General features: G+C 34.7%; 1 protein-coding gene across 2 annotated transcripts; it reads left to right on the top strand.

Moving 5' to 3' along the window:
* Nucleotides 1–1,033: 1,033 nt before the first annotated feature.
* Nucleotides 1,034–15,886, top strand: LOC131620796 (E3 ubiquitin-protein ligase listerin-like). 2 transcript variants are annotated; one of them, XM_058891958.1, is made up of 16 exons: nt 1,034–1,265; nt 1,339–1,465; nt 1,740–1,802; nt 2,495–2,572; nt 2,783–2,874; nt 3,495–3,597; nt 5,272–5,424; nt 6,976–7,628; nt 7,755–8,229; nt 8,850–9,379; nt 9,998–10,688; nt 11,047–11,728; nt 11,992–13,025; nt 13,442–13,900; nt 14,598–14,828; nt 15,127–15,886. In XM_058891958.1, exons 1-16 carry the CDS (start codon nt 1,210–1,212, stop codon nt 15,352–15,354), a joined length of 5,655 nt encoding a protein of 1,884 aa, XP_058747941.1. In that variant the 5' UTR covers nt 1,034–1,209; the 3' UTR covers nt 15,355–15,886. The 2 variants fall into 2 exon arrangements, with proteins under 2 accessions (XP_058747941.1, XP_058747942.1); XM_058891959.1 differs by lacking the exons at nt 1,034–1,265; nt 1,339–1,465; nt 1,740–1,802; nt 2,495–2,572 and having other exon boundaries at nt 3,495–3,587; nt 5,327–5,424.
* Nucleotides 15,887–22,720: the final 6,834 nt, after the last annotated feature.

Here is a 22,720-nt window from a genome sequence, read left to right as displayed (position 1 = left end):
ATATTTGACATTTTCCAAAAAAATGATTTTGTATAGAATGATAAAAGAGTGTATATTATTACTATATTTTTAATTTTTCGAATACTATAACAACGTAAAAGATATTTTGAAAATATATGTAAGCCTTCCAAAACCCTCAAAAGCCCTCCTTCAATACAAATTTTGAGTTCCCCCAAATTAGGGGGTTTTTGATATTATGAATAAAAGCAAACCCTCTAAAATCATCCCAACCAAAATTATTCAATTATATTAACCCAATCCTTCTATTTTTTCAAAGTCATCCCCTCCCTTCCCCTACAAACTTCCAAACATAACCTTAGGTTTTCTATAAATTTGGGGTTTCTAATGTTGTATTTCACACAAACACAAAAATGTCTCAATTTGAGTACAACGTCCGTTGGTATGTCGCAAGTGCCTCCTACTCCGACAATAGCACACCCGGACGGATGTTCAAACTCAATGAGTACACCTCGATCGATGCTATCATTGACGAAATTCACTACCTCCTACCTTAGAATGACAAGCAGAAGATTGTGAAGCTCGAGTATCATTTACCTTCATTTGACAACGAAGGGAACGTCGTTTACAACAACATTGAGCTCAAGAATCGAGATGATGTTTCTGCAATGTGGCAGACGTATTTCGGTTTCGAAGAGAAAATCCCGCTTGAGTTCGTAGTGACAGTGCAAAGAACGGTCGAACAAATCTTAGAGATGTGCAAGCGTCCACCGGGCTATTTAGATGTAATATTTATTTTGCTGTTGAAATTATCGATGTAATGTCGATTTTAATCTATGAATATTGTTTTCATATGTGCATTTACGGAACGCTTTTACGCAAATGTAAAAAAAATTACTTTCGAATGTAAAAAGTACTCATGGTACTTAAGAGACCCAAGGGTGTGTAGCAAGAGTTTCTCTTAAAATATTACTTTGATACTTAATTTAATCACAAGTTAATATTTTTCATAAAGTTTTGTTTTGGAGTAAACCCTTTCTTTTATGAATGTGTTGAAGTTATTCTTATTCTCGAGTCATAATAACCCAAAGGAACGCCACTTAAAAAAAACAAATACAAAAATCGTCCTCAGCAAGTAGAAGAAAAGTCGGGTGTTTCCCTAGAATAAGCTCCGCAGCTGCTAACACAGTCGCGCGCACACAACAAACCACCGCCACACGCATCACTTTCCACACGCATCAAAGAAGAAGAATGGGGAAACAGAAAGGAGAAGGTGCTAGAAGCAAAGCTCGCCCTTCAAGCAGCAGGTAACAACAATCCTCTCTTCTCCTTTCTTCAATCCCTAATCATCATTCATCTTATTGCTTTTCTCCCTTGCAGTCTCGCCGCGTCGCTCTTATCATCCGCTCCTTCTTCCGCCGCAGCTGTATCCGCCGGATTCGGTGGTTTTGTCGGCAGTTCAAGGCTCGATCCTTCTCCTTCTACTGAGGATTCTCTCCCTTTTGCCGTAAGTTTTCATGATTCCATATCTGTTACTTATTTAATTAATGCAAATTGGTATATAATTTTGTTTTCATAAGTTTATTTTTCATAATTAGGTATTGTTGTGTTCATATAGTAAATAGATTAATTTACAATAGATTAATTTATGCCACAAAACATTGTTTTAAGCTTTGAGTTGAGTTGTTAGAGCTGGTTAGAATGTTAATATATCCTTATTAGTTTTTTCTTGTCTCGGCTTGATGTGTGGTATTGTTCTGTTGTTTTTTTGGCACATGCAGGATGTTGATAGTGAAATTGCAGTGCACTTGAAGAGACTAGGCAGGAAGGATTCCACTACTAAGGTAAATTTGGATTAATCTCGATGAGAATTTGATAAGTGGTGTGTACATGAGATGAGACCAGATCAAGTGCAACTAGTTATGATGCTTTGTATTTATTCCTCTTTTGATACATTGTGTTCAACTCTTCTTTAATTTTGCAAATCCATGCTTTTAACCATTAGTAATCATAGACGACGAGTGTTGTATAGATGCACAGTTAAGTTGAATAGGGAACCATGCCATTTTTTAAGATTTATTTTCTTGAGACATGATGGTGCCAGATCCTGAATTAAAAAGGAGGTTTTCTGAGTTTGTGTGAAGCTTGTATAATGACTGTAGCCGACACGTGGGATTTGCATTGCTGTTCTTTTCTCAGGAGTGTTTTTGGTCATGCTAATGAACCTGTATCTAAGCTGTACCCTTTTTGTCCATACATTTCATTTATATAATTTATCACTAGGGCATCACAGCGGAGCTTCTCAATGTAGTATGGTTGATCTCCTACTCTTTATTTTTTGTCTGTGACTGTCATGAGGCATGATTCCATAAATTTACTGTTTCTGCTAGTATTTTGTCAGCCAGTTAATTTTATTCTGATTTGATTGCAACGAGTTAATCAATGATTACAATCATTTTGTCTGGTGATGAAATCTTTTCTATATCTCAGTGGCTTTCTATTTACCCTTGTAATTTTTTATTTAATTTTTTAACAGCTTAAGGCATTGTCAGCTTTATCTACGCTGCTTCAGCAAAGGTCATCAAAAGAAATTGTTCCAATTATTCCCCAATGGGTATGTGCTATCTCTTTCCCTTCACACGAGGAACATCTATGTGTTGACAATGGTTGAACAAGTTGTTCTTTTCAATAGCAATTTTCATTTTCCCCATTTAAAACTACAGAGTTTTATTCCCCTTAATGGTCTAGTAGTTCATAAATGCTCGTCTCAATTTTTTAATATACTTATTTGATTGACTTAATTGTGTACTTTGTTCGTGTGTAGGCGTTTGAGTATAAAAAGCTGTTGCTGGACTACAATAGGGATGTTAGGCGGGCTACTCATGATACCATGACCACACTTGTTACTTCAGTTGGGTTAGAACTTGGACCTATTCTAATGAACTCTTATTCACGCTTCTTTCTTGCATTTTTAACTTTATAGTTTGAAGTATTTGAAGACTTGGGAGTTTGATAAGTTGCTGTTGCTTTATTTTGTGAATAAATTTATGCATTGCATGCTTTCCCTACCATGGAAGTTTTGCAGATTTATGCCCATGGTTGAATGGCTCTCTATCAAAACATGCTCACCAATCATTGTATTTGAACTCTTCCCTATCAATTTTCTGATTGGTTATAACTTGGAAGTTGCTTGCGTAAATAGTGTATGAACAAGCCAACTATCTTTTGGCCATTGGTGTGCACATTCCAGTCCACCCAATAATAAACAAAGGCCTTATCCCAGTTTCCACCAAGCGTGGACATTATAGTCTACCAAACATACATATACATTAAAGAGTTTTTTTTTTTCAATATGTACCTGTTCAATTGGTTTTGAGCATCTTTATTTTATTTAATTAATATTATTTACTTATGGGTTAAATGTTTTTTTGGTCTGTAAGCTGGTCCTTCTGAAGTCTTATTATGTTATGATTGAGTGAATTTAATTCACATAGTCAGAGACTTGTTGTTGACTTCACTTCCCACGCCCTTCTCAGGAGAGATTTAGCTCCACATTTGAAGACTTTGATGGGACCATGGTGGTTTGCACAATTTGATCCAGCTTATGAAGTTTCTCAGGCAGCAAAAAGGTCTTTGCAGGTTTGCTATATTAATTTTATATACTGTTCTGTTTTAAATAATTTCTATTCACTGTTGGTGTTGAGAAGGATAAGACATGTGATTGAATTCACGCGTTTAACACCAGAGGATACTATATATTCGAAGAGTCATAAATACATCGATTTACAGCTAGTCTCTTCACTGTTATCACTTAAAACCAGAATGATTCTCAAGTTCCACTTTCTTAGGCTTATGCTGCTAGTGATATGTTAAGCTGAGACTGGTCCAGTATTGGTAGGAACGCAAGAATTGAATTACAAAAAAGAACACTTTTATTGAGAAATATGATAAATTATAGGAGAAAATTTCTCCTCCAAGGGTTTCCCCTTCACGTTGGAGTTGCTAATCTATTCACTAACTTTACATTATTCAAATGATGATTTCTATCCATTGTATTCTTCTATTTACACATGATATCTCTAACTAGCTTCTCTAATTATCTCCTCCTTATCTCTGACTAACTTCCTTATTTACTCCTCCTTATCCTATATTGTTACAAACTCCTCTGATCTAACGAGCTCCCCTCCTATCACATATCCTAACAAACTACTCATTATCTTATATCCTAACAAATATCGATCCACAAACAAGCCTGACTTTTACTGGGATCCTTTGAGATATTGTGTTAGTTTGTGATATCAGGATAAGGATGAACCATCTACAACAAAACAACAACAACCAAGCCTTATCTCTCTAAGAGGGGTCGGCTACATGTTTCTATCCAATTCGTAATCTTGAGATCTTTCATATGGATGAACCATCTGTAGAATTTATTTTCTTTGGTATTTGATATATTTCAGTGCAAATACAAACTTTTGAACCAATAAGTAGTTGCCCTGAGCCACTTCAATAAAACCCTCTAATTATTTACATTTAGGTCATTATCGTGAATAATCTGTATTGAAGGATTATGCATGTTTTCCCCATGCAGATCTATGTGTGCTTAAAGCACATGCTCAAAATTTGCATGCTGAAAATTACAACAGAATCCTGACATTGTGTTAAGAAACCAGGATTTAGAATGAATAGTAAGAACACTTCTATTAAAAAAATAAGAACCAATAAGCGAGAAAATTTTCCTAGGGTAGGCTCGTCCCCCCTTCTACAACAGAGCCACTGTTCTATTCATTAAAAGTTTAAAATACTCAATAATGATACTTCTCGGTTCATGTGTGCTCCTATTTATACACTACACTCTCTAACTAATCAATAACTAACTTACTTCTGCAACAAACCCCCCTTTATTCTATATCCTAACACGTCGTTGGAAGAAATTTTATGTTTTAGAAACTGCAGTGTGATATAGAAATTTTAAAATGGCTTTGTATTCTTTGGCCTCTTCCACTAATGTTTTTCTTATACTCCCTAGTTATGATTCAAAAGTAAAGTACTCCCTCCATAATAAATTATAAGCAAATTTCACTTTTTAGATTCATTGAATAATTGATGTATCTGGTCTATATATAGATCAGATACATCAACTATTCAATGAATCTAAAAAGTGAAATTTGCTTATAATTTGTTACAGAGGGAGTATATATTAATACACTTAACCTGAAATATGTTGAGTCATTTTCAAAATATCTCTAAAATGATTATAGATGTCACAGTGCAATCCATTCATGTTTTGATCCTTCGGTTTGGTTGTATTAGGCTATCTTTCCAGCACAGGAAAAAAGACTTGATGCTTTGATTTTATGCACAACAGAGATATTCGTGTATTTAGAAGAAAACCTAAAGCTCACACCACAAAGTTTGTCTGACAAAGCTGTTGCCGTGGATGAGTTGGAAGAGATGTACCAACAGGTATATAATGAAAATCACTTTAATATACTTGTAAATCAAAGTCTTGAATTTATTTGTTTGCAATGGTTCTCCTTTTAAGCTGACAAGGAAGTATGTTCTGTATGGTAAATCTTAATGGTAGGATGTCTTATATTGGTATGCAAGGATTTTAAAATAGTGGTAGATATCTTGCTTTGGGATTTCATGGTTAACCTAGGGTTAAATATGTTTTTAGTCCATATAAAATAACAGATCTTTCATGTTTAGTTAAGGTAGTTAAAATCGACATTTTACATAAAATTGGGAAAGAGAAGTAAAATCTTAAATCATGGAATTGCAACACAATCATAAGATTATACAAAATTCTAAAACTCATGCATATAAAATAAAATTAGTTAAGACATAGAAAATCTTAAATCACTTGAGATACTGTGTAAATTTAAATTCATAAGCACAACTCACAAGTAAGATAATTAAAACATTAAATAACACTTCAAATGCTTGTGTGAGTTAAATAACACTTTTTTTTCATTGAACTTCTCTGCCATAAACTAAAGCTACTATAACTGTATTAAGCTTGTTAACACAGTTCCCTTGTTGGGTCTATGTGATATTTAATCATAGCCTATTTTAGTTGCTAGATATTTATGTGATATTTAATCATAGCCTATTTTAGTTACTAGATATTCTAACAGTCCTCTTGGGCTAAACTTTTTTTTTTTAAGTAAATAGTAATATGAATGGTTTATGGTCTGTTTGCTCACCTGCCCATTGTCTTGGCTAAGTAGTATCTGGTTTTGTTGGCTCTTACGTTGATGGAGCGCAGAACCCATGTTAGAGTAGAGTCAGCATCTAGTAAGAGTAAGTTACTATGCCAGACGTGCACATGATTAGAGGTAGTGTTAGATCTGTTAGGATCAGACTAAAGTCAGTTACATCTTACCTGTGCGGATGATTCAAGTTAGTTAAGATCAGCTTGCACTAACCGGCACATGTGTTCAGGATTAGAATCCTATATAATATAGTCATTCATCATTGTTAATCAATGAAAAAAAATACTCTAAACAAGATTCAGTTATGAGTTCTCCACAAATTAACAACCCAAAATATTCATTCACACTGGCTGCAGTATAACAATGAAATTTACTGTCAAACAGTACATAAATTACTTTGTAAAGAGAGAACAGTAAGTAACATTTTCAACTAGCAGAGCTAAGTGGTATTGAGCCCAAGCCCAAATTTCAATGTCTATATATTTCAATCCTTCCATTGCCCTTAATAGTACAGCCATTCAACATAACAAACTCCTCTCCCTTTTGCTTGCCATTAGTACCAGTCTCCCTTCATGATTATGCTCTCTACACCTTTGAGCGTTGATTTGATTTGATTCAAGATATAGCCCAAACTCTCTTGGGCTCTATTGCATAATCCATCATCAACCCAGATTGACTTCTCTTTGGTTACAGTTTAATGGTTCAGTTATACGATGTATTTAACTGACATATTCAAAATTTCCATTTTGGACCATGTATTTTTACTTCATGAAACTTACTCTCTATTTTGGTCTTACAGGTGATATCTTCAACATTACTGGCACTGGCCTCTCTTCTTGACGTTTTAATTTTCCCACAACAAGAACAACCTGCTTTGGAGAATATAACTAGTGAATCTAAACATGCTTCAAAGGCCAGAGTGGCTGCTGTTTCTTTTGGTGAAAAGCTGTTAGCAGATCATAAGCACTTCCTAGATTTCTTGAAGTCTAAAAGAGCTACTGTCCGATCTGCTACCTATACTGTATTGAAGAGCTTCATAAAAAATATGCCACATGCCATTACTGAAGGAAATATAAAAAGTCTTGCGGGAGCTATTCTCGGTGCTTTCAATGAGAAGGATCCAACATGTCATCCCTCAATGTGGGATGTAATATTACTTTTTTCTAGAAGGTTCCCAGGAGGTTGGAGTTCCTTAAATGTTCAGAAAAGCATTCTGAATCCTTTTTGGAATTTTCTTAGGAATGGGTGCTTCGGTTCCCAAAAGGTCTCATACCCAGCTTTGGTTTTATTTTTAGACAACGTGCCTCCTAAAGCTGTTGGGGGGGATAAGTTTTTTCTTGAATTTTTCAAAAGCTTGTGGGTGGGAAGGAAAATTTCTCTATCAGCAGATAGGCTAGCATTTTTCCAGGCATTCAAAGAGTGTTTTCTTTGGTCCTTAAAAAATGCTTCAAGGTACACATTTTTCCTTTTGATAATGGTTCTGTGTATTTGGATTCATTTACTCCATGCATATGTCTTCTTAATATTCAATGTTTTTTTTTTCTTTCTATAACCAAACTGTTTTCTATTTGTATCCAGATATAATGATGGAGAGGACTCAATCAGTCATTTCCGAGTCACTCTCGTTGATAATATCCTAGCAAAGCTTATATGGAGGGATTTTCTTACGACTGGAAGCTCCAAAGGTTATGATATAATTAGCACAGGAAAAGAATCTGATTCATCTGAGAAAGACATTTCTCATAGCAAGAAAGCCGATATGCTTAGTACGAAATATCCAATGCCCTATTTGCAAGCATTGGGAAAATGCTTTGTTGAGATCCTTTTAGGCATTCATATATTAGATATCAATCTTCTATCTGTTTTTACCGTGGAACTTGAAAATAATTGCACGAGCGTTCTTCAGCAACCAGGCAACATGGAGATGGTTGAACAAATCATTTCGTTCATGTTATTGCTGGAGCAACATGCAGTTATGAAAGGTGCAACTTGGCCCTTGGTCTATATTGTTGGACCGATGTTGGCGAAGTCTTTCTCAATCATTAGGTCTTCTGTAAGTGGATATTACTTTAAACTTGTTTGCCATTCTGTTTTTTTAATTTATTTATATGATACACTGATATTAAATATTTGGGTTGATCATGAAAATTTTGGTATTGACATCTGAATTATGGAGTATATTCTTCAATACATTCATTTAAGTCAATTTAGAGTTCCTGTTCCTACTTGCACATTATTATTATGTTCTAGTTTACCCATTTAGATCTTAATTATGCACAGTGGGAAATGGTTTGGTTGTTGTAGAATCACTGAATCAGTCTCTTTTTCACACTTGAGGATTATGTTTTAGGTTTTTTATCATACACATTTAACAACATCTTAAAATGGGTGGTGTACAAAACGATAACAGCTTTTTTGGTCTTTAAGAAGATACTGATTGTATGCATAATTAGAGTATAAATAAAAAGGTCATCAATTTGAGGGAATTACTTATCATGTCAACTCTGTTGTTGATTTAGCCTGTTAATAAAAAAGGGATTAATGTTGCATAGGTTTATGGTAGTTATTTACTTATTTTTAATTTGGTATTATTTGGATGACTATTTTAAAAGAATAAATATTTGGATGTCCTCTACCGAACTCTTCCTTACTCACCCTGTTTTTGAATATCAGGATTCACCAGATACTGTGAAACTTCTATCTGTCGCTGTTTCTATATTTGGACCACAGAAGATGGTCCAAGAAGTTTTTAATCAGAAAAGAGGGCACGGTACTAGTCCGCTTTTATATGGTGGGGATGAATTATCGGAATCTGAAGATTTTCTGCAAATCTTCAAGAATACTTTTGTCCCTTGGTGTCTGCAGCCAAATAGTTGCTCTACTAATGCTCGTTTTGATTTGTTGTTGACCTTGCTGGATGACGAGCATTTCTCAGAACAATGGTCTTTCATTGTCAATTATGTGCTTAGCCAAAGTTATTCTGGATCCTCGGCAGGTTTGATAAACTCTGACCAAGCAGCAATGTTGGCCACGCTCCTGGAAAAAGCAAGGGATGAGAGTATGAAGAGGAAGGCGAAAGATGGTTCCAGTTATAGACCAGGCACTAATGCTGAAGATTGGTATCATGAATGTCTGGAATCATACGCTACTGCTGCTTCTCATTCTCTGCCTCCATATAGCACTTCTCATGTGCAGTTTATGTGGTATGTCAAAACAGATTTTTCAGAGGCATCATGCAGAAAATGTCTTATACTTTGAATTCACGGGTTGAAAACTGAATGTCTTATACTTTGTGTTGTTTCTAAATTTAATTTCAGTTGTCTTCACACATAAGTTAGTCTTCAGTCCCCATGCCTTGCTTGGGACAGTTTAAAAATTGAATATGGATATAGTCATACAACAAGAAAATAAAAAATTAAAAAGTCAACTACAAATGGAAAGCTTGTTAACAACTTACACACACATTGTTGTACTATAAGGAAATTTCATTCTGCTTTGGGGTTGTTTTGGCCGAATGCAGTTTTTTTGATCTGTTAGAAAGCCCTAACTTCTCATATATGAGCGTGACGGGTCTGTAGTTTTTTTTTTTTTGGGTTTTTTCTGCTGTCACAACCTATGCTTTGTGTTTGAAAGCCATATCATGATCAATTCTGAAACTGCCAAGTGTTATTAAATAAAGGCATATTTTAGCTGTTGAAAGAGATCACTTTCTGAAGTTGTATATATCATGTACTTAATTTTGTGTTGAACCCAATCTAGAGAAATTTAAGATTAATTGGCTGGAGTGCTCTTAACTCTGATCTTACACTTTTTACATGCAGCTCTCTTCTTGGTGGTTCATCAGATGGAAAATCTATGCCTTTTCTGTCAAGGAATGCATTGATCCTCATCTATGAGGAGATTCTAAGGAGGTTAGTCAGTTTTATACAGGATTCGTCTTTTTCTTGGGCTCAAGATGCAGCTTCTATGTTAAGCAATGATGCAGAAATCTGTGTAGAACATGATAGTTCTCTTAACATTGTTGAGAAGGCAAAGTTCTCTCTTGATATACTTGATGGTAGTTTCTTTTGCCTGAACACACTGGATGGGGAAGGTGGAATTGTATCAGGAATTTTATCAGCAATCTTTGTCATTGAGTGGGAGTGCAATTTAAGTAAAGCTTTGGACTATTCACTTGATGACGAATCAATGAGCAGAGCCAAAGCCAGACTGTCATTTGGAGAATATGCGTGTGCTTTCCATAACAAGATAAATGTGCACTTTCTAAAAAGCTTATGCATAGATAACCGCAGGAGGCTGTTGAATATCTTAGTTCAGTCAGTCAAGTCTGCAATATTTGTTGAAGATAAACATGTTAATGACAAAATCACATCATTATGCTGTACATGGGTTCTTGAAATTCTGGAACATGTCTGTTTGGATGAAAATGATAAACAGAATCTTCTACATCAGTTGCTGAGCAGAGATGAAAGATGGCCTGTGTTTGTAGTGCAAAATTTCAACTCAACAAAGGTATTCACACATTTGGTAATTTGTCTCTATTTAATAGATTTTTTGTTGTAATAAGCACTTTTGTTTACATGATAGTATGGAAAGTATGTTGTGTTGGTCTCTGTTGCTATTTATATTGGGATATCAATGTCAGTATTGTTAAGTGAGTGAGCTATGGTAGGCTTTACCAGCCAGACAATCTACATTTTAAATTTTTAATGCTTTATCCAATATCAGATAGCATGTTACAGATGAAGTTAGTCATGAATTGCTTATATGAAATATGTAGTTTGGACATGTAAGTTGTAGTTGAAGATTCTGCCTAATATATAAAGAAAATAAGGTAGTACTTTTAATCTCTAGTTTTTTCCGCCTGCAGGCTCCAGGACACCAGAAATTTGTAGCAGTAATTGACAAGTTAATCCAAAAAATAGGAATAGATAGAGTTATTGCTGGTTGTGCAATGCCTAATTTGTCTATGCTTGAAAGAAGTCAAGGGATTGCATCATCTGCATGGCTAGCTGCTGAAATACTGTGCACATGGAGATGGCCAGAAAACAGTGCTATGTCTTCTTTCTTACCTTCACTGAGTGCATATGCCAAAAGAAGTGATTCTCCCCAGGAAAGCCTGTTAGATAACATATTGAGCATCTTGCTCGACAGATCTCTTATATATGGAGGTGATAGTACAAAGAGTTCTGTGAGTATGTGGCCGATTCCAGCTGATGAGATGGAAGGAATTGAAGAACCATTCTTAAGAGCGCTTGTTTCCTTTCTGTCTACTTTGTTCAAAGAGAACATATGGGGGACTAAGAAGGCGTCATATCTTATTGAACTTCTTGTGAATAAACTATTTCTTGGTGAAGAAGTAAATACGAATTGTCTTAAGATTCTTCCTTTGCTTATGAGTGTACTTCTAGAACCATTTTATGGATATGTGGAGCCCGGTAAAGGGGTTCAACCTTGTTCTTTAGAAGAAAGATTTGTGCAAAACACCATGATAGACTGGCTTGAGAGGGCTCTAAAGCTTCCACCTTTGGTCACATGGACAGCAGAACAAGGTAAATTCTTATTTCTTGTAAATGGAACACTACATGCTAATTTATCAGAGTCCTGAATTGATATATTTTGTTTGCAGGTATAGAAGGTTAACTAAAATTATGCATTGTGTGACTGCATTTATGGCCTGTGTTTATTTGCAACAGTGCAAATAGTTTGTTTCGCTTAAAAATATTTTTTCAATCTAATTTTTATTCAAAAACTTCTTTTGCCATCAATTGTGAATACTGGATGGTATTAATAAAATTGCTCATGCTTCTTGTAGATATGGAAGGTTGGCTTCAGTTGGTAATTGCCTGTTATCCTTTCAGCACAATGGGTGGTCCACAAGCATTAAAGCCAGCGAGAAGTATCAGCCCTGATGAGAGGAAACTTTTATATAAATTATTCCTGAAGCAGAGGCTTGTTACTGGAGTATCTGCAATGACCAACCAGCTTCCAGTTGTGCAGATGCTGCTATCAAAACTTATGGCTGTTTCAGTAGGTTATTGCTGGAATGATTTTAATGAAGAAGATTGGGAGTTTCTGTTGTCTAACCTAAGGTGTTGGATTCAATCAGTAGTTGTTATGATGGAGGATGTAACCGAAAATGTAAATGGTTTAGTTGATAATTCATCTGATAATTTGGATGAAATGTGTAAAAAAATTGAAAAAATTATTTTGATTTCAGATCCTTTTCCCATAAAGATTTCTGAAAATGCCCTTTTATCATTTTCACTTTTTCTTAAGCATTGTAAACATCAACAAACTGAAGACACAGATAATTCAAATACAATGAGAACAGAAAAGTTGGACTCTGCTAAAGATCGGATTGTAGAAGGTATACTACGCTTACTATTTTGTACTGGCATATCTGAGGCTATTGCAAATGCATACTTCAAAGAAGCTGCGCCAGTTATTGCGTCGTCAAGGGTTACATATGCATCTTTTTGGGAATTTGTTGCTTGTGCTGTCCTTGATTCCTCTTCACAGGCTAGAGATAGATCAGTGAAATCAATTGCATTTTGGGGACTAAGCAAAGGGTCTATTAGTTCATTGTATGCTATACTTTTTACTTCCAAGCCAATTCCTTTGTTGCAGTTCGCTGCCTATTTTGTTCTTTCAAATGAGCCTGTTTTAAGCACGGCTGTCGTTGAAGATAGTGCTTGCAACTCAGACATAAATGCTACTAGTGACCAGGATTCCAGCCGTTTTGACACGTCAATAGAAGAAAAGGTCCGTTTAAAAGAAGAAATAGCTTACATGGTCGAAAGGGCACCTTATGAGGTTCTTGAAATGGACTTACTTGCGCATCAACGAGTAAGAATACTTTTTTTGGAAACATAGTTGAACTATATGCTATTTATGATAGATTATCCTAGTTAGTTACTATAAGCCAGTTAGTAAGTCAATTATAGTTAGAAGCGTGATATGAGAGGCTATGAATAATAAGAGGGATTAGAAATCTTTGGTTTTGTAAGGAAATATAACTGATACTAATTTAACGAAAGACCTGATTCTTTTGTGCTCTAATTTCCTTGAAAAACCAAAGACACTCTAATCCATCCTTCTATTATTTAGAGCCTCTCATCTAACCCCAAAAACTAACCGACTAACGACTAACTAGTTAATGAAAAGATTTCCTACCAATATGGCAAGTATTTTTATGTTTATTTACTTACTTTATCTTTCCATTGGAGAACTATTGGTAAAAAAAAATCTATTGCAATTTGCAGGTAAATCTCTTCCTGGCTTGGTCTTTGTTGATATCACATCTATGGTCCTTGCCTTCATCATCATCTGACAGGGAGAGACTGATCCAGTACATTCAAGATTCTGCTACTCCAGTTATTTTAGATTGCCTTTTTCAGCATATTCCTGTAGAGATTTCCACGATTCAGAGTTTGAAGAAGAAAGATGCAGAGCTTTCTGGTGGCTTATCAAAACCGGCAAGTGCTGCAACCAAAGCCACCAACACTGGTTCACTTTTGTTCTCTGTGGAATCTCTTTGGCCTATTGAGTCGGAGAAAATTTCATCACTTGCTGGAGCAATATATGGCTTGATGCTTCATGTTCTTCCTGCTTATGTCCGTGGCTGGTTTAATGATTTGCGCGATCGTAACACATCAACTGCCATTGAATCCTTTACAAGGACTTGCTGCAGCCCTCCCCTTATTGCAAATGAATTAAGCCAGGTATGGTGTAGTTTCATGGTCGCGTAAAACAGTTCATTTTTTTTTTGTTAAACTGTCTGGTTCTGTTAAGTTGCACAATTTACTCATTACATATTTGGTGAAGGGGAGAGGGAACTGAGAAAAAGAAGAAATTAATGAAACATTTTAGTACAGTGGTCTGGTCACTACTGCCAAACTGCCCATACCATGTTTTTTATAATTTTTTTTTTAAAATTGCCCATGCCATGTTATATTGTGATAAATGCAAATTTTGCATATTCTTGACATCGATTGAAGCAGTTCCCTGAGTCTACTTTCAAACTGATTTCTATGTATATTTATTAATTAATTAATTTGTTTTCTGTGCTCATGTAGCATACTATTATTTAATGCCTTGCATCAACTGCGCCATTTGCAAGGACTGTGAATGAGCTGGATATCTGAAAATTTGTTTTCATTTATTGTTTCTTAAACTGCCAACCTGATTTTGTGCCGTAAATTACTGACAATCATTGTCATTGTTAGAGAATCTGTTTTTAGTTTGAACAACATGCAATTATTGAAAAGGACTTGTAAGACTTGGCTTTAGCTCAAACAGTTGACAATATTTAATCCATGTGATTATCCTCAGTGTGGAAAAAGCTTTATTTGTTTATCATGCAATAGATTTAGTCATAGTCCAGTTCTGACATGGATGTCTATATTGTCTCCAATGCAGATTAAGAAAGCCAACTTTCGTGATGAAAATTTCTCAGTTAGTGTAAGCAAATCAGCAAATGAGGTTGTTGCTACTTACACTAAGGATGAAACAGGAATGGATCTAGTCATCCGTCTCCCTGCATCTTATCCACTAAGGCCCGTCGATGTTGATTGCACTAGGAGCCTAGGAATTAGTGAGATCAAGCAAAGGAAATGGTTGATGTCAATGATGCTATTTGTTCGTAATCAGGTAACTTGTTATAGTTTGATGTTATATTTTGCCGTTAGCTTTTGCTGCGCTCTCTTTTTGTCCAATGGCTAGAAGTTCACAAAGCTGTTTCGAGTTAAAACTTCTGATATATAATACACTTTTCTGTATCTAGTGAATAGTTGACTCATGTAGAACAGCTCTGTGAAAAAATCTTCTGTTAATGACTATTTTTTCTTGTTGCTGAACGCCATGTTCTTATTTTGTTAAATATAGTAAAAATAAAATACTAATGTCAGGTTCCTGAAAAAGTCGACAACTTTTTTTTCTGTTCCTGCAGAATGGTGCTTTAGCTGAAGCTATTGGAATTTGGAAGCACAATTTTGATAAAGAATTTGAAGGTGTTGAGGAGTGTCCAATCTGTTACAGCGTCATCCACACTACAAACCACAGTGTTCCTCGCCTTGCTTGCAAGACTTGCAAACACAAATTTCATTCTGCTTGCCTTTATAAATGGTTTTCAACATCTCACAAATCATCTTGCCCCCTGTGTCAATCTCCGTTTTGAGGTTACACCTGGAATATTTGAAATATACCAATTTTGCTCATTGGAATTATCTTCTGCCAAAATTATCAGCGCAACACATGAGAATCAATATTGTCTGGGAATCAAGGCAGTTCTGACTACCACTGGCCGTGCAATTTCCTGCTTTTCAATATTACGTATGCTTCATGTGAAGCAGACCGCTCTACTCCTTGATTTTATAAAGGAAGCTGGGCAGCAGTTTTGCGACATTGGCATGAGTATGCCAGGCAAAAGAAATGCATCCAATTGCTTTTATTTATCAAGTTTCTCTTGTCTAATTTAGTTGTATCAGATATATAGATTTTTATTTGTGCTTAGAAAAGGTCAGTTCTGATGATAGGAGGTTGTCTGAGCAAGAGTGTATGTATATCTGCATTATTTATATTGACCATGTAATAACGAGAGTAAGAATTTCCATAGTAGGAATAATAGTTGTTAAAACATCGTCGGTATGTGAAGTATATATATTAGCCATGGTACTCTGGATGAATATAAATGTTGACATTTTTTTTCAGCACATTATGGTTGGGGAGAAATTTACAGGAGTCTTCCAAAACTGGGCGAGATTCAGGTGATTTACGATGAGAATGACTAGTTTCTATTTGAGGATTTGACTGAGATTTTTAGTAGTCTCTTTTTCCAATCACATTGTTTTTTAAAGTTCAAACTTCAAATTTTTATGGACCACATTCGTATTGTTTTGCTAAGACCAACACATGTTGGTTGCATGATGCTTGTGTGTATTATATCTTCATCTCTCTTTTTTCCATTACACTGCTCTAGGTTCATTGCATGCCAATTAACAAGGTATTTTTTGGCAGTGAGATGATCATGAAGTGGAATGACAAGTTCTCCTGGAGAGAAACGCCAGTAATTAAAGAATAATAATAAGTTCTCCTGCAGAGACGCACTAGTACTCAGAATTATGGGCTTTTTGGTCTATAACAGCATAAAAAATGTGCATTACTTTGTGTGAAAGTTCACTCCGGTGAAAAATTACAAATACCTTCACATTATGGAAATACATCTCCGAATGTATTCATATTAAATACATCTCCGGATGTATTCATATTAAACACTCCCAACGCTTTTTTGACTGAGACATCTCATGTTGCCTAAAAATTATCCGGAGAAGGATCCCCGTATCTATATTAGGATTAATTTAGAGGTGTATCTTCGTAATAATTTTAATTTCAAAACTCAATGAATTTTATAGAGATGCATATTCGAAATACACTCTGTTAACTTAATTCACAAACCAGTAACAGACGTATAAAGTTGAAGAAAAACATAAATTATCATCAAAGTATGTATTAAATAGACAATCGTTAACATAAATTTAACATTATATTTCTTCAAAACATTGCAAAATTATTAGAATATCTTTGGTCGATCTTGCATTTGTCGCATCCACTTTAGTTAGAATATTTCTTTCGTAATGGTGAAATGTACTCCACATTATTTTTAAATCTTCTCCGTCTTTAGCTCAAACTTGCTGAGTTGAATATTTTCTTCGTTGTCAATTGAGAGTGAACAGTATCCGAACTTTGCAACTCTTCGATTATCTGAGTATTGTAGGAGATTATCCAACATGAATTTTAGATCAACAAGAAAAATATTTTGTGACCCTAAATTCAAGTCAGGGCTTCAGGTCGTTGAAGTAGACAAATGCGACATGCCAATATATGATATCAGAGACCACATATTTATATAAGTTTTAGGTCATTATGGACATTAGAAACCCTATAATGTCTCAGAGGCTATCCTACATATGCATTTTTAGACTTATACTATTTTTTTTTTCAAAATAAGAGTTTCTACGGAAATGCATTTTTGAAATATCTTTTGTTTGATAATTTTTGCAAATAAAATAGGGTTAATTCTGAAGTGCATCTCCAGATATGCTCCATTGACCCAATGTTCATACATAACCTGTTTTTTATCCACTCTTCATACATAACCTGTTTTATGCAGGGACAAAGTTGTTAACATGTTAAAACAAAAAAAATTAAAATTAACCTCAATCATTATACAATTAATGTTGAATGTACATTACATATGCATTAAATTGTAGCTAGATTACATCTATGTCAACAATACATATAAAAATGAGTCAGCATCTAAATACATAGTTAGATAAAAACTAAAATGCACTAAAATATGTGTCTATCACTTAAATCTATTTCTATGAATGGCGTGGTCTTTGAGTTTTTCTTATTTGATTATTTTTCAATCTTACTTAACTTGGTGAACTCTTCCATCATTTCCAGAATGTGATCCAGCCAAGTTTCAACCTCTTTTGTGAAATGTGTCGTCCACTCCGGTGATGTCTTTGGTATAAAACACTTCATTTTCAAATAAATTTAAACAAAATGTTGCGATTTTAAAAGCCGTCTAATATACATGATTTTAAAAGCCGTCTAATATACATGATGCGTTCGAATGAATTTTGAGATAGCCCACTTTAAAATTTTGATATTCAATTTTTTAAAATAAAAATAAAATATCTAAAATAAAATTTTAAGAATAATTATTCAAATCAAAATTTTAGTAAAAAATTTGTTTTTTTTAAAATTTTTTTTCACAAAATTATATAACATTATAAAAATTATTAAAAAAAAAAGGCAAAACAGATGTTTGGAATCTAGAATTTGAATAGTTGAATAAAACACATTTCTAACTCTAAAATTAGAAAAAACAATTTTTGAACGGCTCTTGTGAACCTTGAAAGGTGAAAAATGGAGAATAAAAAGACAAAACATAGAGCATGCATATATATATATATATATATATATATATATATATATATATATATATATATATATATATATATATATATATATATATATATATATATATATATATATATATATATATATATATATATATATATATTCCTTAAAATGGACCAAATACTATAAAACTAGAGCCACACATCTTGCAATCTGACGTGTAAGGCACCAAGCTTAATTCTTCATATTTTGGTGGTGCATTCAGTTAGGTATTAACTTTTGATGCCAATACAAGATTTTTTAGTCTATGTTTCTCAAAGGAAAAATTATATTAGATATTATTTAACTTTATTCTAATATAACTTTTTTATAAAATAAAAATTCAAAGGTCATTTATCTTTCTAAATATTTTAAAAGTTTTAAATAAGTTTTTTTTTTCAATGGAAAAATTGAGTTTGACGTTTTTTCAAGACAAAATTTCATAAATTGCCTCTAACTTTGAAAGTTTTAAATAATTAAAAAAAAGTCATTTACCTTTCTAAACAATAACAAGGTTGACATTATCGTAATTTTTAGTGCAAAAATTTTAAAATAGCCTTATTTTGGATTTCTTTAAAAGCAGATAACAATCTGATTTCATTTTAATAGAATCCATAATCGCACCAGAGTTTCAACGCAAAAGACAAACAAGTTAAATTTTAAAAGATGGCCAAAATATGAAGACAAATTTCTCATCTTTGTACCAAAAAAATCACTAAACGTGGAACCCTGTTGTCGTTTATAAAAAGATAAATGATGTTTTGTATTGGCAAAGTGAAACTTTAATAAAATTAAAAGATCTCTAAAGCAATTTCGAATTTCTTTAATAAGAAAAAATTTAGTGATACGGGTTTTGGATTCTTGAAGGTTACACCAACTTCAAAAGCATTTTTTTCCAATTTATTTGATTTATTTTGACGCCGTAACCTGTTACACATCCGTGTTAATTGGTTATATCAACTTGAATTATCAAAAAACTCTTAACATACCACCTTAGTTCAAGTGCTCAATGTCTTCCACGCCCAAGTTCATCTTCAACTTTTTGAACACTTCAATTGTGACCTGCTTAGTCAATAAATCAGCAACTTTGTCTTCACTCATACAATATCCCAATCTCAACCTTCATTCACTAACAGGTTCTCTAAAGTAGTGAAACCTCATCTCAACATGTTTGCTCCTTCCATGTGCAATTGCATTCCTAGCAAGATTAATAACGGAAACATTATCAACCAAGAGCGTTACAACGTCACCCTCCTTCAATCGATTCATTAGCCACACAACTTAGCGCACACACACAACAAAGTGACAGTATGCTCGGTCTCACAAGGCGAGAGTGTCACTACCAGTTCCTTCTTCAAACACCATGAGATGATGCTTCACTGAACATAACGATGTATCCAATTGTAGACTTTCGATCATCTTTATCTCTGCACCAATTAGAATAAGTCAAATCGAGTAAATTGCATTTTCTGCCCTTGACCGCTGCGGAAAAGAAAATTCTGTAGCCAGTAGATCATTTGACGTATCTTAGGATTCTCTTGACTGCTGCCAAGTGAGACACCTTTGGTGTCTCCATGAATCTACTTACAATATCAATACTAAACGCTAAATTCGGTCTCGTATTGCACAAGTAATGTAAGGATCCAATTAGCGTCCTATAATGAGTTGGATTAACATCTTGCACATCCTCATTCTTAGACAATTGTAATCTTGGTTCAGCTAGAGTAATGACAGTATTATAATGCTCCATTTCAAATTACTTCAATATCTCAAGGGCATACTTTCTTTGGTGCATGAGCAATCCCTTTTTAGAAATACATCTTTCGACATTACCCGTGATCAACAAGTCATCTACGTATAGACAAATGATGATCACCCCTTCACTTGTATCCGTCTTCACATACACACCATGTTCAGATACACATTTCTTGAAGCCAATCTCTTTTAAGAACCCATCTATCCACTTGTTCCAAGCTCTTGGAGCTTGTTTCAAATCGTACAATGCTTTTTTCAACCTGTAGAACTTTAACTCTTGGTTCTTCACAAAAAAACAAAGGGACTCCTTTACATATACCTTCTCTTCAAGCGGTCCGTTCAAAAATGCAGATTTCACATCCATTTGATAGATGGACCTATTGGTTTTATTCATAATACCAATAAATATCCTTATGGTTTCAATTCTAGCAACCAATACAAATACCTTTTCAAAGTCTAAGTCTTCTCTTTAAAAAATTTCCTTCGTAACTAATCGAGCCTTATGATTAATTATTTCACCCTTGGGATTTTCCTTCACCTTATGGATCCATCTTACACCAACCAACTTCTTTCCTTCCGGTAGATCAACTAACTCCCAAGTAATATTTTTTTCAAACAATTCCAGCTCATCTTTCATAGCGCAAATCTATTTTGGATCACTTGAGGCCTCTTCCGTCTTAGCATATTCAGATTCGACCATAAGTGCGAAATGGACGAAATCACCATCATCATTGACTTCGTTGTCTCGGAACATCTCACAATCATGGATTCTTGGAGGCAACCCTCTTTGCCTTGTTGATCTTATCATTTTATCTTCAATTTAATTTGGGTTTCGACGGGAGGCATTTCTGCACTATCAAATTCTGCAGAAACAAAATTTTCATTGTTGTAATTGGTTACAACTTTTACGTAATCGGTTACAGGCTGCTGCAACTCCTTGATTTCCTCAAGAAAAATGTCTCTCCGTATCACAATCCTTCCATTTGCTGCATTATACAACTTGTAACCTCCGATGGAGTGATACCCAACATGTATCATCAATTCTCCCTTATCGTCTAACTTCTTTCTAACTTGCCATGAACACGTCGATATGTAACAGAATCGAAAACTTTTAAATGGTTTAAATCCACTTTGAATCCAGACCATGCCTCTTCCAGTGTTATCTTCTCAAGCTCTTTTGTTTGACATCTATTCAGGCATCCGTGGATATCGCCTTTCTCTATAACTCTTTAAACAAGTTCTTCCCTTTCAACATGCTTCTCACCATGTTCTTAATCGACTGATTTTTCCTTTCAGCAACACAGTTTTGCTGCGGTATATAAGGTGGTACAACCTCACGTACTATCCTCTTTTGATCACAAAACTTCCCAAAGTCATTTGAGGAATATTCGCCTCCACCATCCATTTTAAGAACTTTGAGCTTGTGATCGCTTTGTCGCTCAATCATGGACTTGAACTTCTTAAACACATCGAATACCTCACCCTTTATCTTGATTATGTATATCCATAGCTTTCTACTATAATCATTGATGAATGTGACAAAATATATATATTGCCACCAATAAAGTCAACTTGCATCGCTCCGCACACATTGAAATACACCACCTCAAGGTGATGCTTAGTTCTACAACATGTATCCTTGTTGAACTTAACCTTGTGTTTCTTTGCTTTCACACACTCTTCACAAATTTCAGTCGATATGTTGATGAATGGCAACCCATTTCCATTTTTTCTTTTGCAATGCGTTGAGATCTATAAAATTGAGATGCCAAAAACGGTAGTGCCATATCGATTCTTTTCAACTAGCCGCTATAGAAAGACACCTATGCTCCATAACCTTTAACTCAATCTTGAAAGTTCTATTGGCAGCCATATGAGCTTTTAGCACCAAAACTCCCTTTACATCTATAACGCGTATCACCTTGTTCTCCATGTGAATGTTGTAACCCTTCTCAAGAAATTGGCTAAAACTTAGAAGGTTACTCTTGATTCCTGGAATGTATAATACATCTTAGATCAAAGAGGTCCACCATCCATTCTCGTGATCAAAACATCACAGATCCCATCAACCGCTAGAGTGGAGTCATCCACGAGCTTCAGTTTGTTCTTGATGGGTTAATTGATTCTGACAAACCAATCCTTCCTCCCATAATATTGTAGAACAACCAAAGTCCAAATACCATTCCTTGATGCTCTGGACTCCCTCTTTCACACTCATCATAATGTTTTTTCTACCTGCAACCGGGTGCAACTATTACGTAATCGATTACTAGATGTTTTTGCAGCGTTCTCCGAATTACTCCTGCTGGTGTATTCCCCTTATGTGATCATGGCCAAGAGTGTGTTATCAACATTAAACTCTTGTCTTGCAACCTTGGGATCCGCTAAAGGTTCCTTTTTGTTCGCATTACATTCTCTTACATAATGACCAAAATTTTGACAATTAAAGCATTGCACCTTGCTCTTGTCAATGTTTCTCTTTTCACCTCTAAAGTTGTCTTGACCACCATTATTGTTGAGGATACTCTCACCCTTTTGACAAATTCGAATTCTTTGAATTTTGAGACTCTCTTTCACCAAAATTATAAAAATCCCCTTTACTCTTCATAGGCCATTTTCCTTTCGACTTCTTGTTCTTCTCATTGAATTGAGCGTGCAAAGCGGTCTCTTCGTTTGCCTTTTTGATATTTCTCCCCTTTAACCTTTGCTCATGAGCCTCAAGAGAGCTTCATTTTTCTCATCGTCATAAGATCCTTTGATTCCTCAATCTCCACTGCAATGTTATTAAATCTTGTCGTTAAAGAATGCAATATTTTCGATAC

This window comes from Vicia villosa, linkage group LG7 (genome assembly GCF_029867415.1).
Source record: "Vicia villosa cultivar HV-30 ecotype Madison, WI linkage group LG7, Vvil1.0, whole genome shotgun sequence".
Taxonomy (NCBI): Eukaryota; Viridiplantae; Streptophyta; class Magnoliopsida; order Fabales; family Fabaceae; genus Vicia; species Vicia villosa.
The sequence above is the reverse complement of the archived record's forward strand: the minus strand, read 5'-3'. Positions and strand labels throughout refer to the sequence as shown.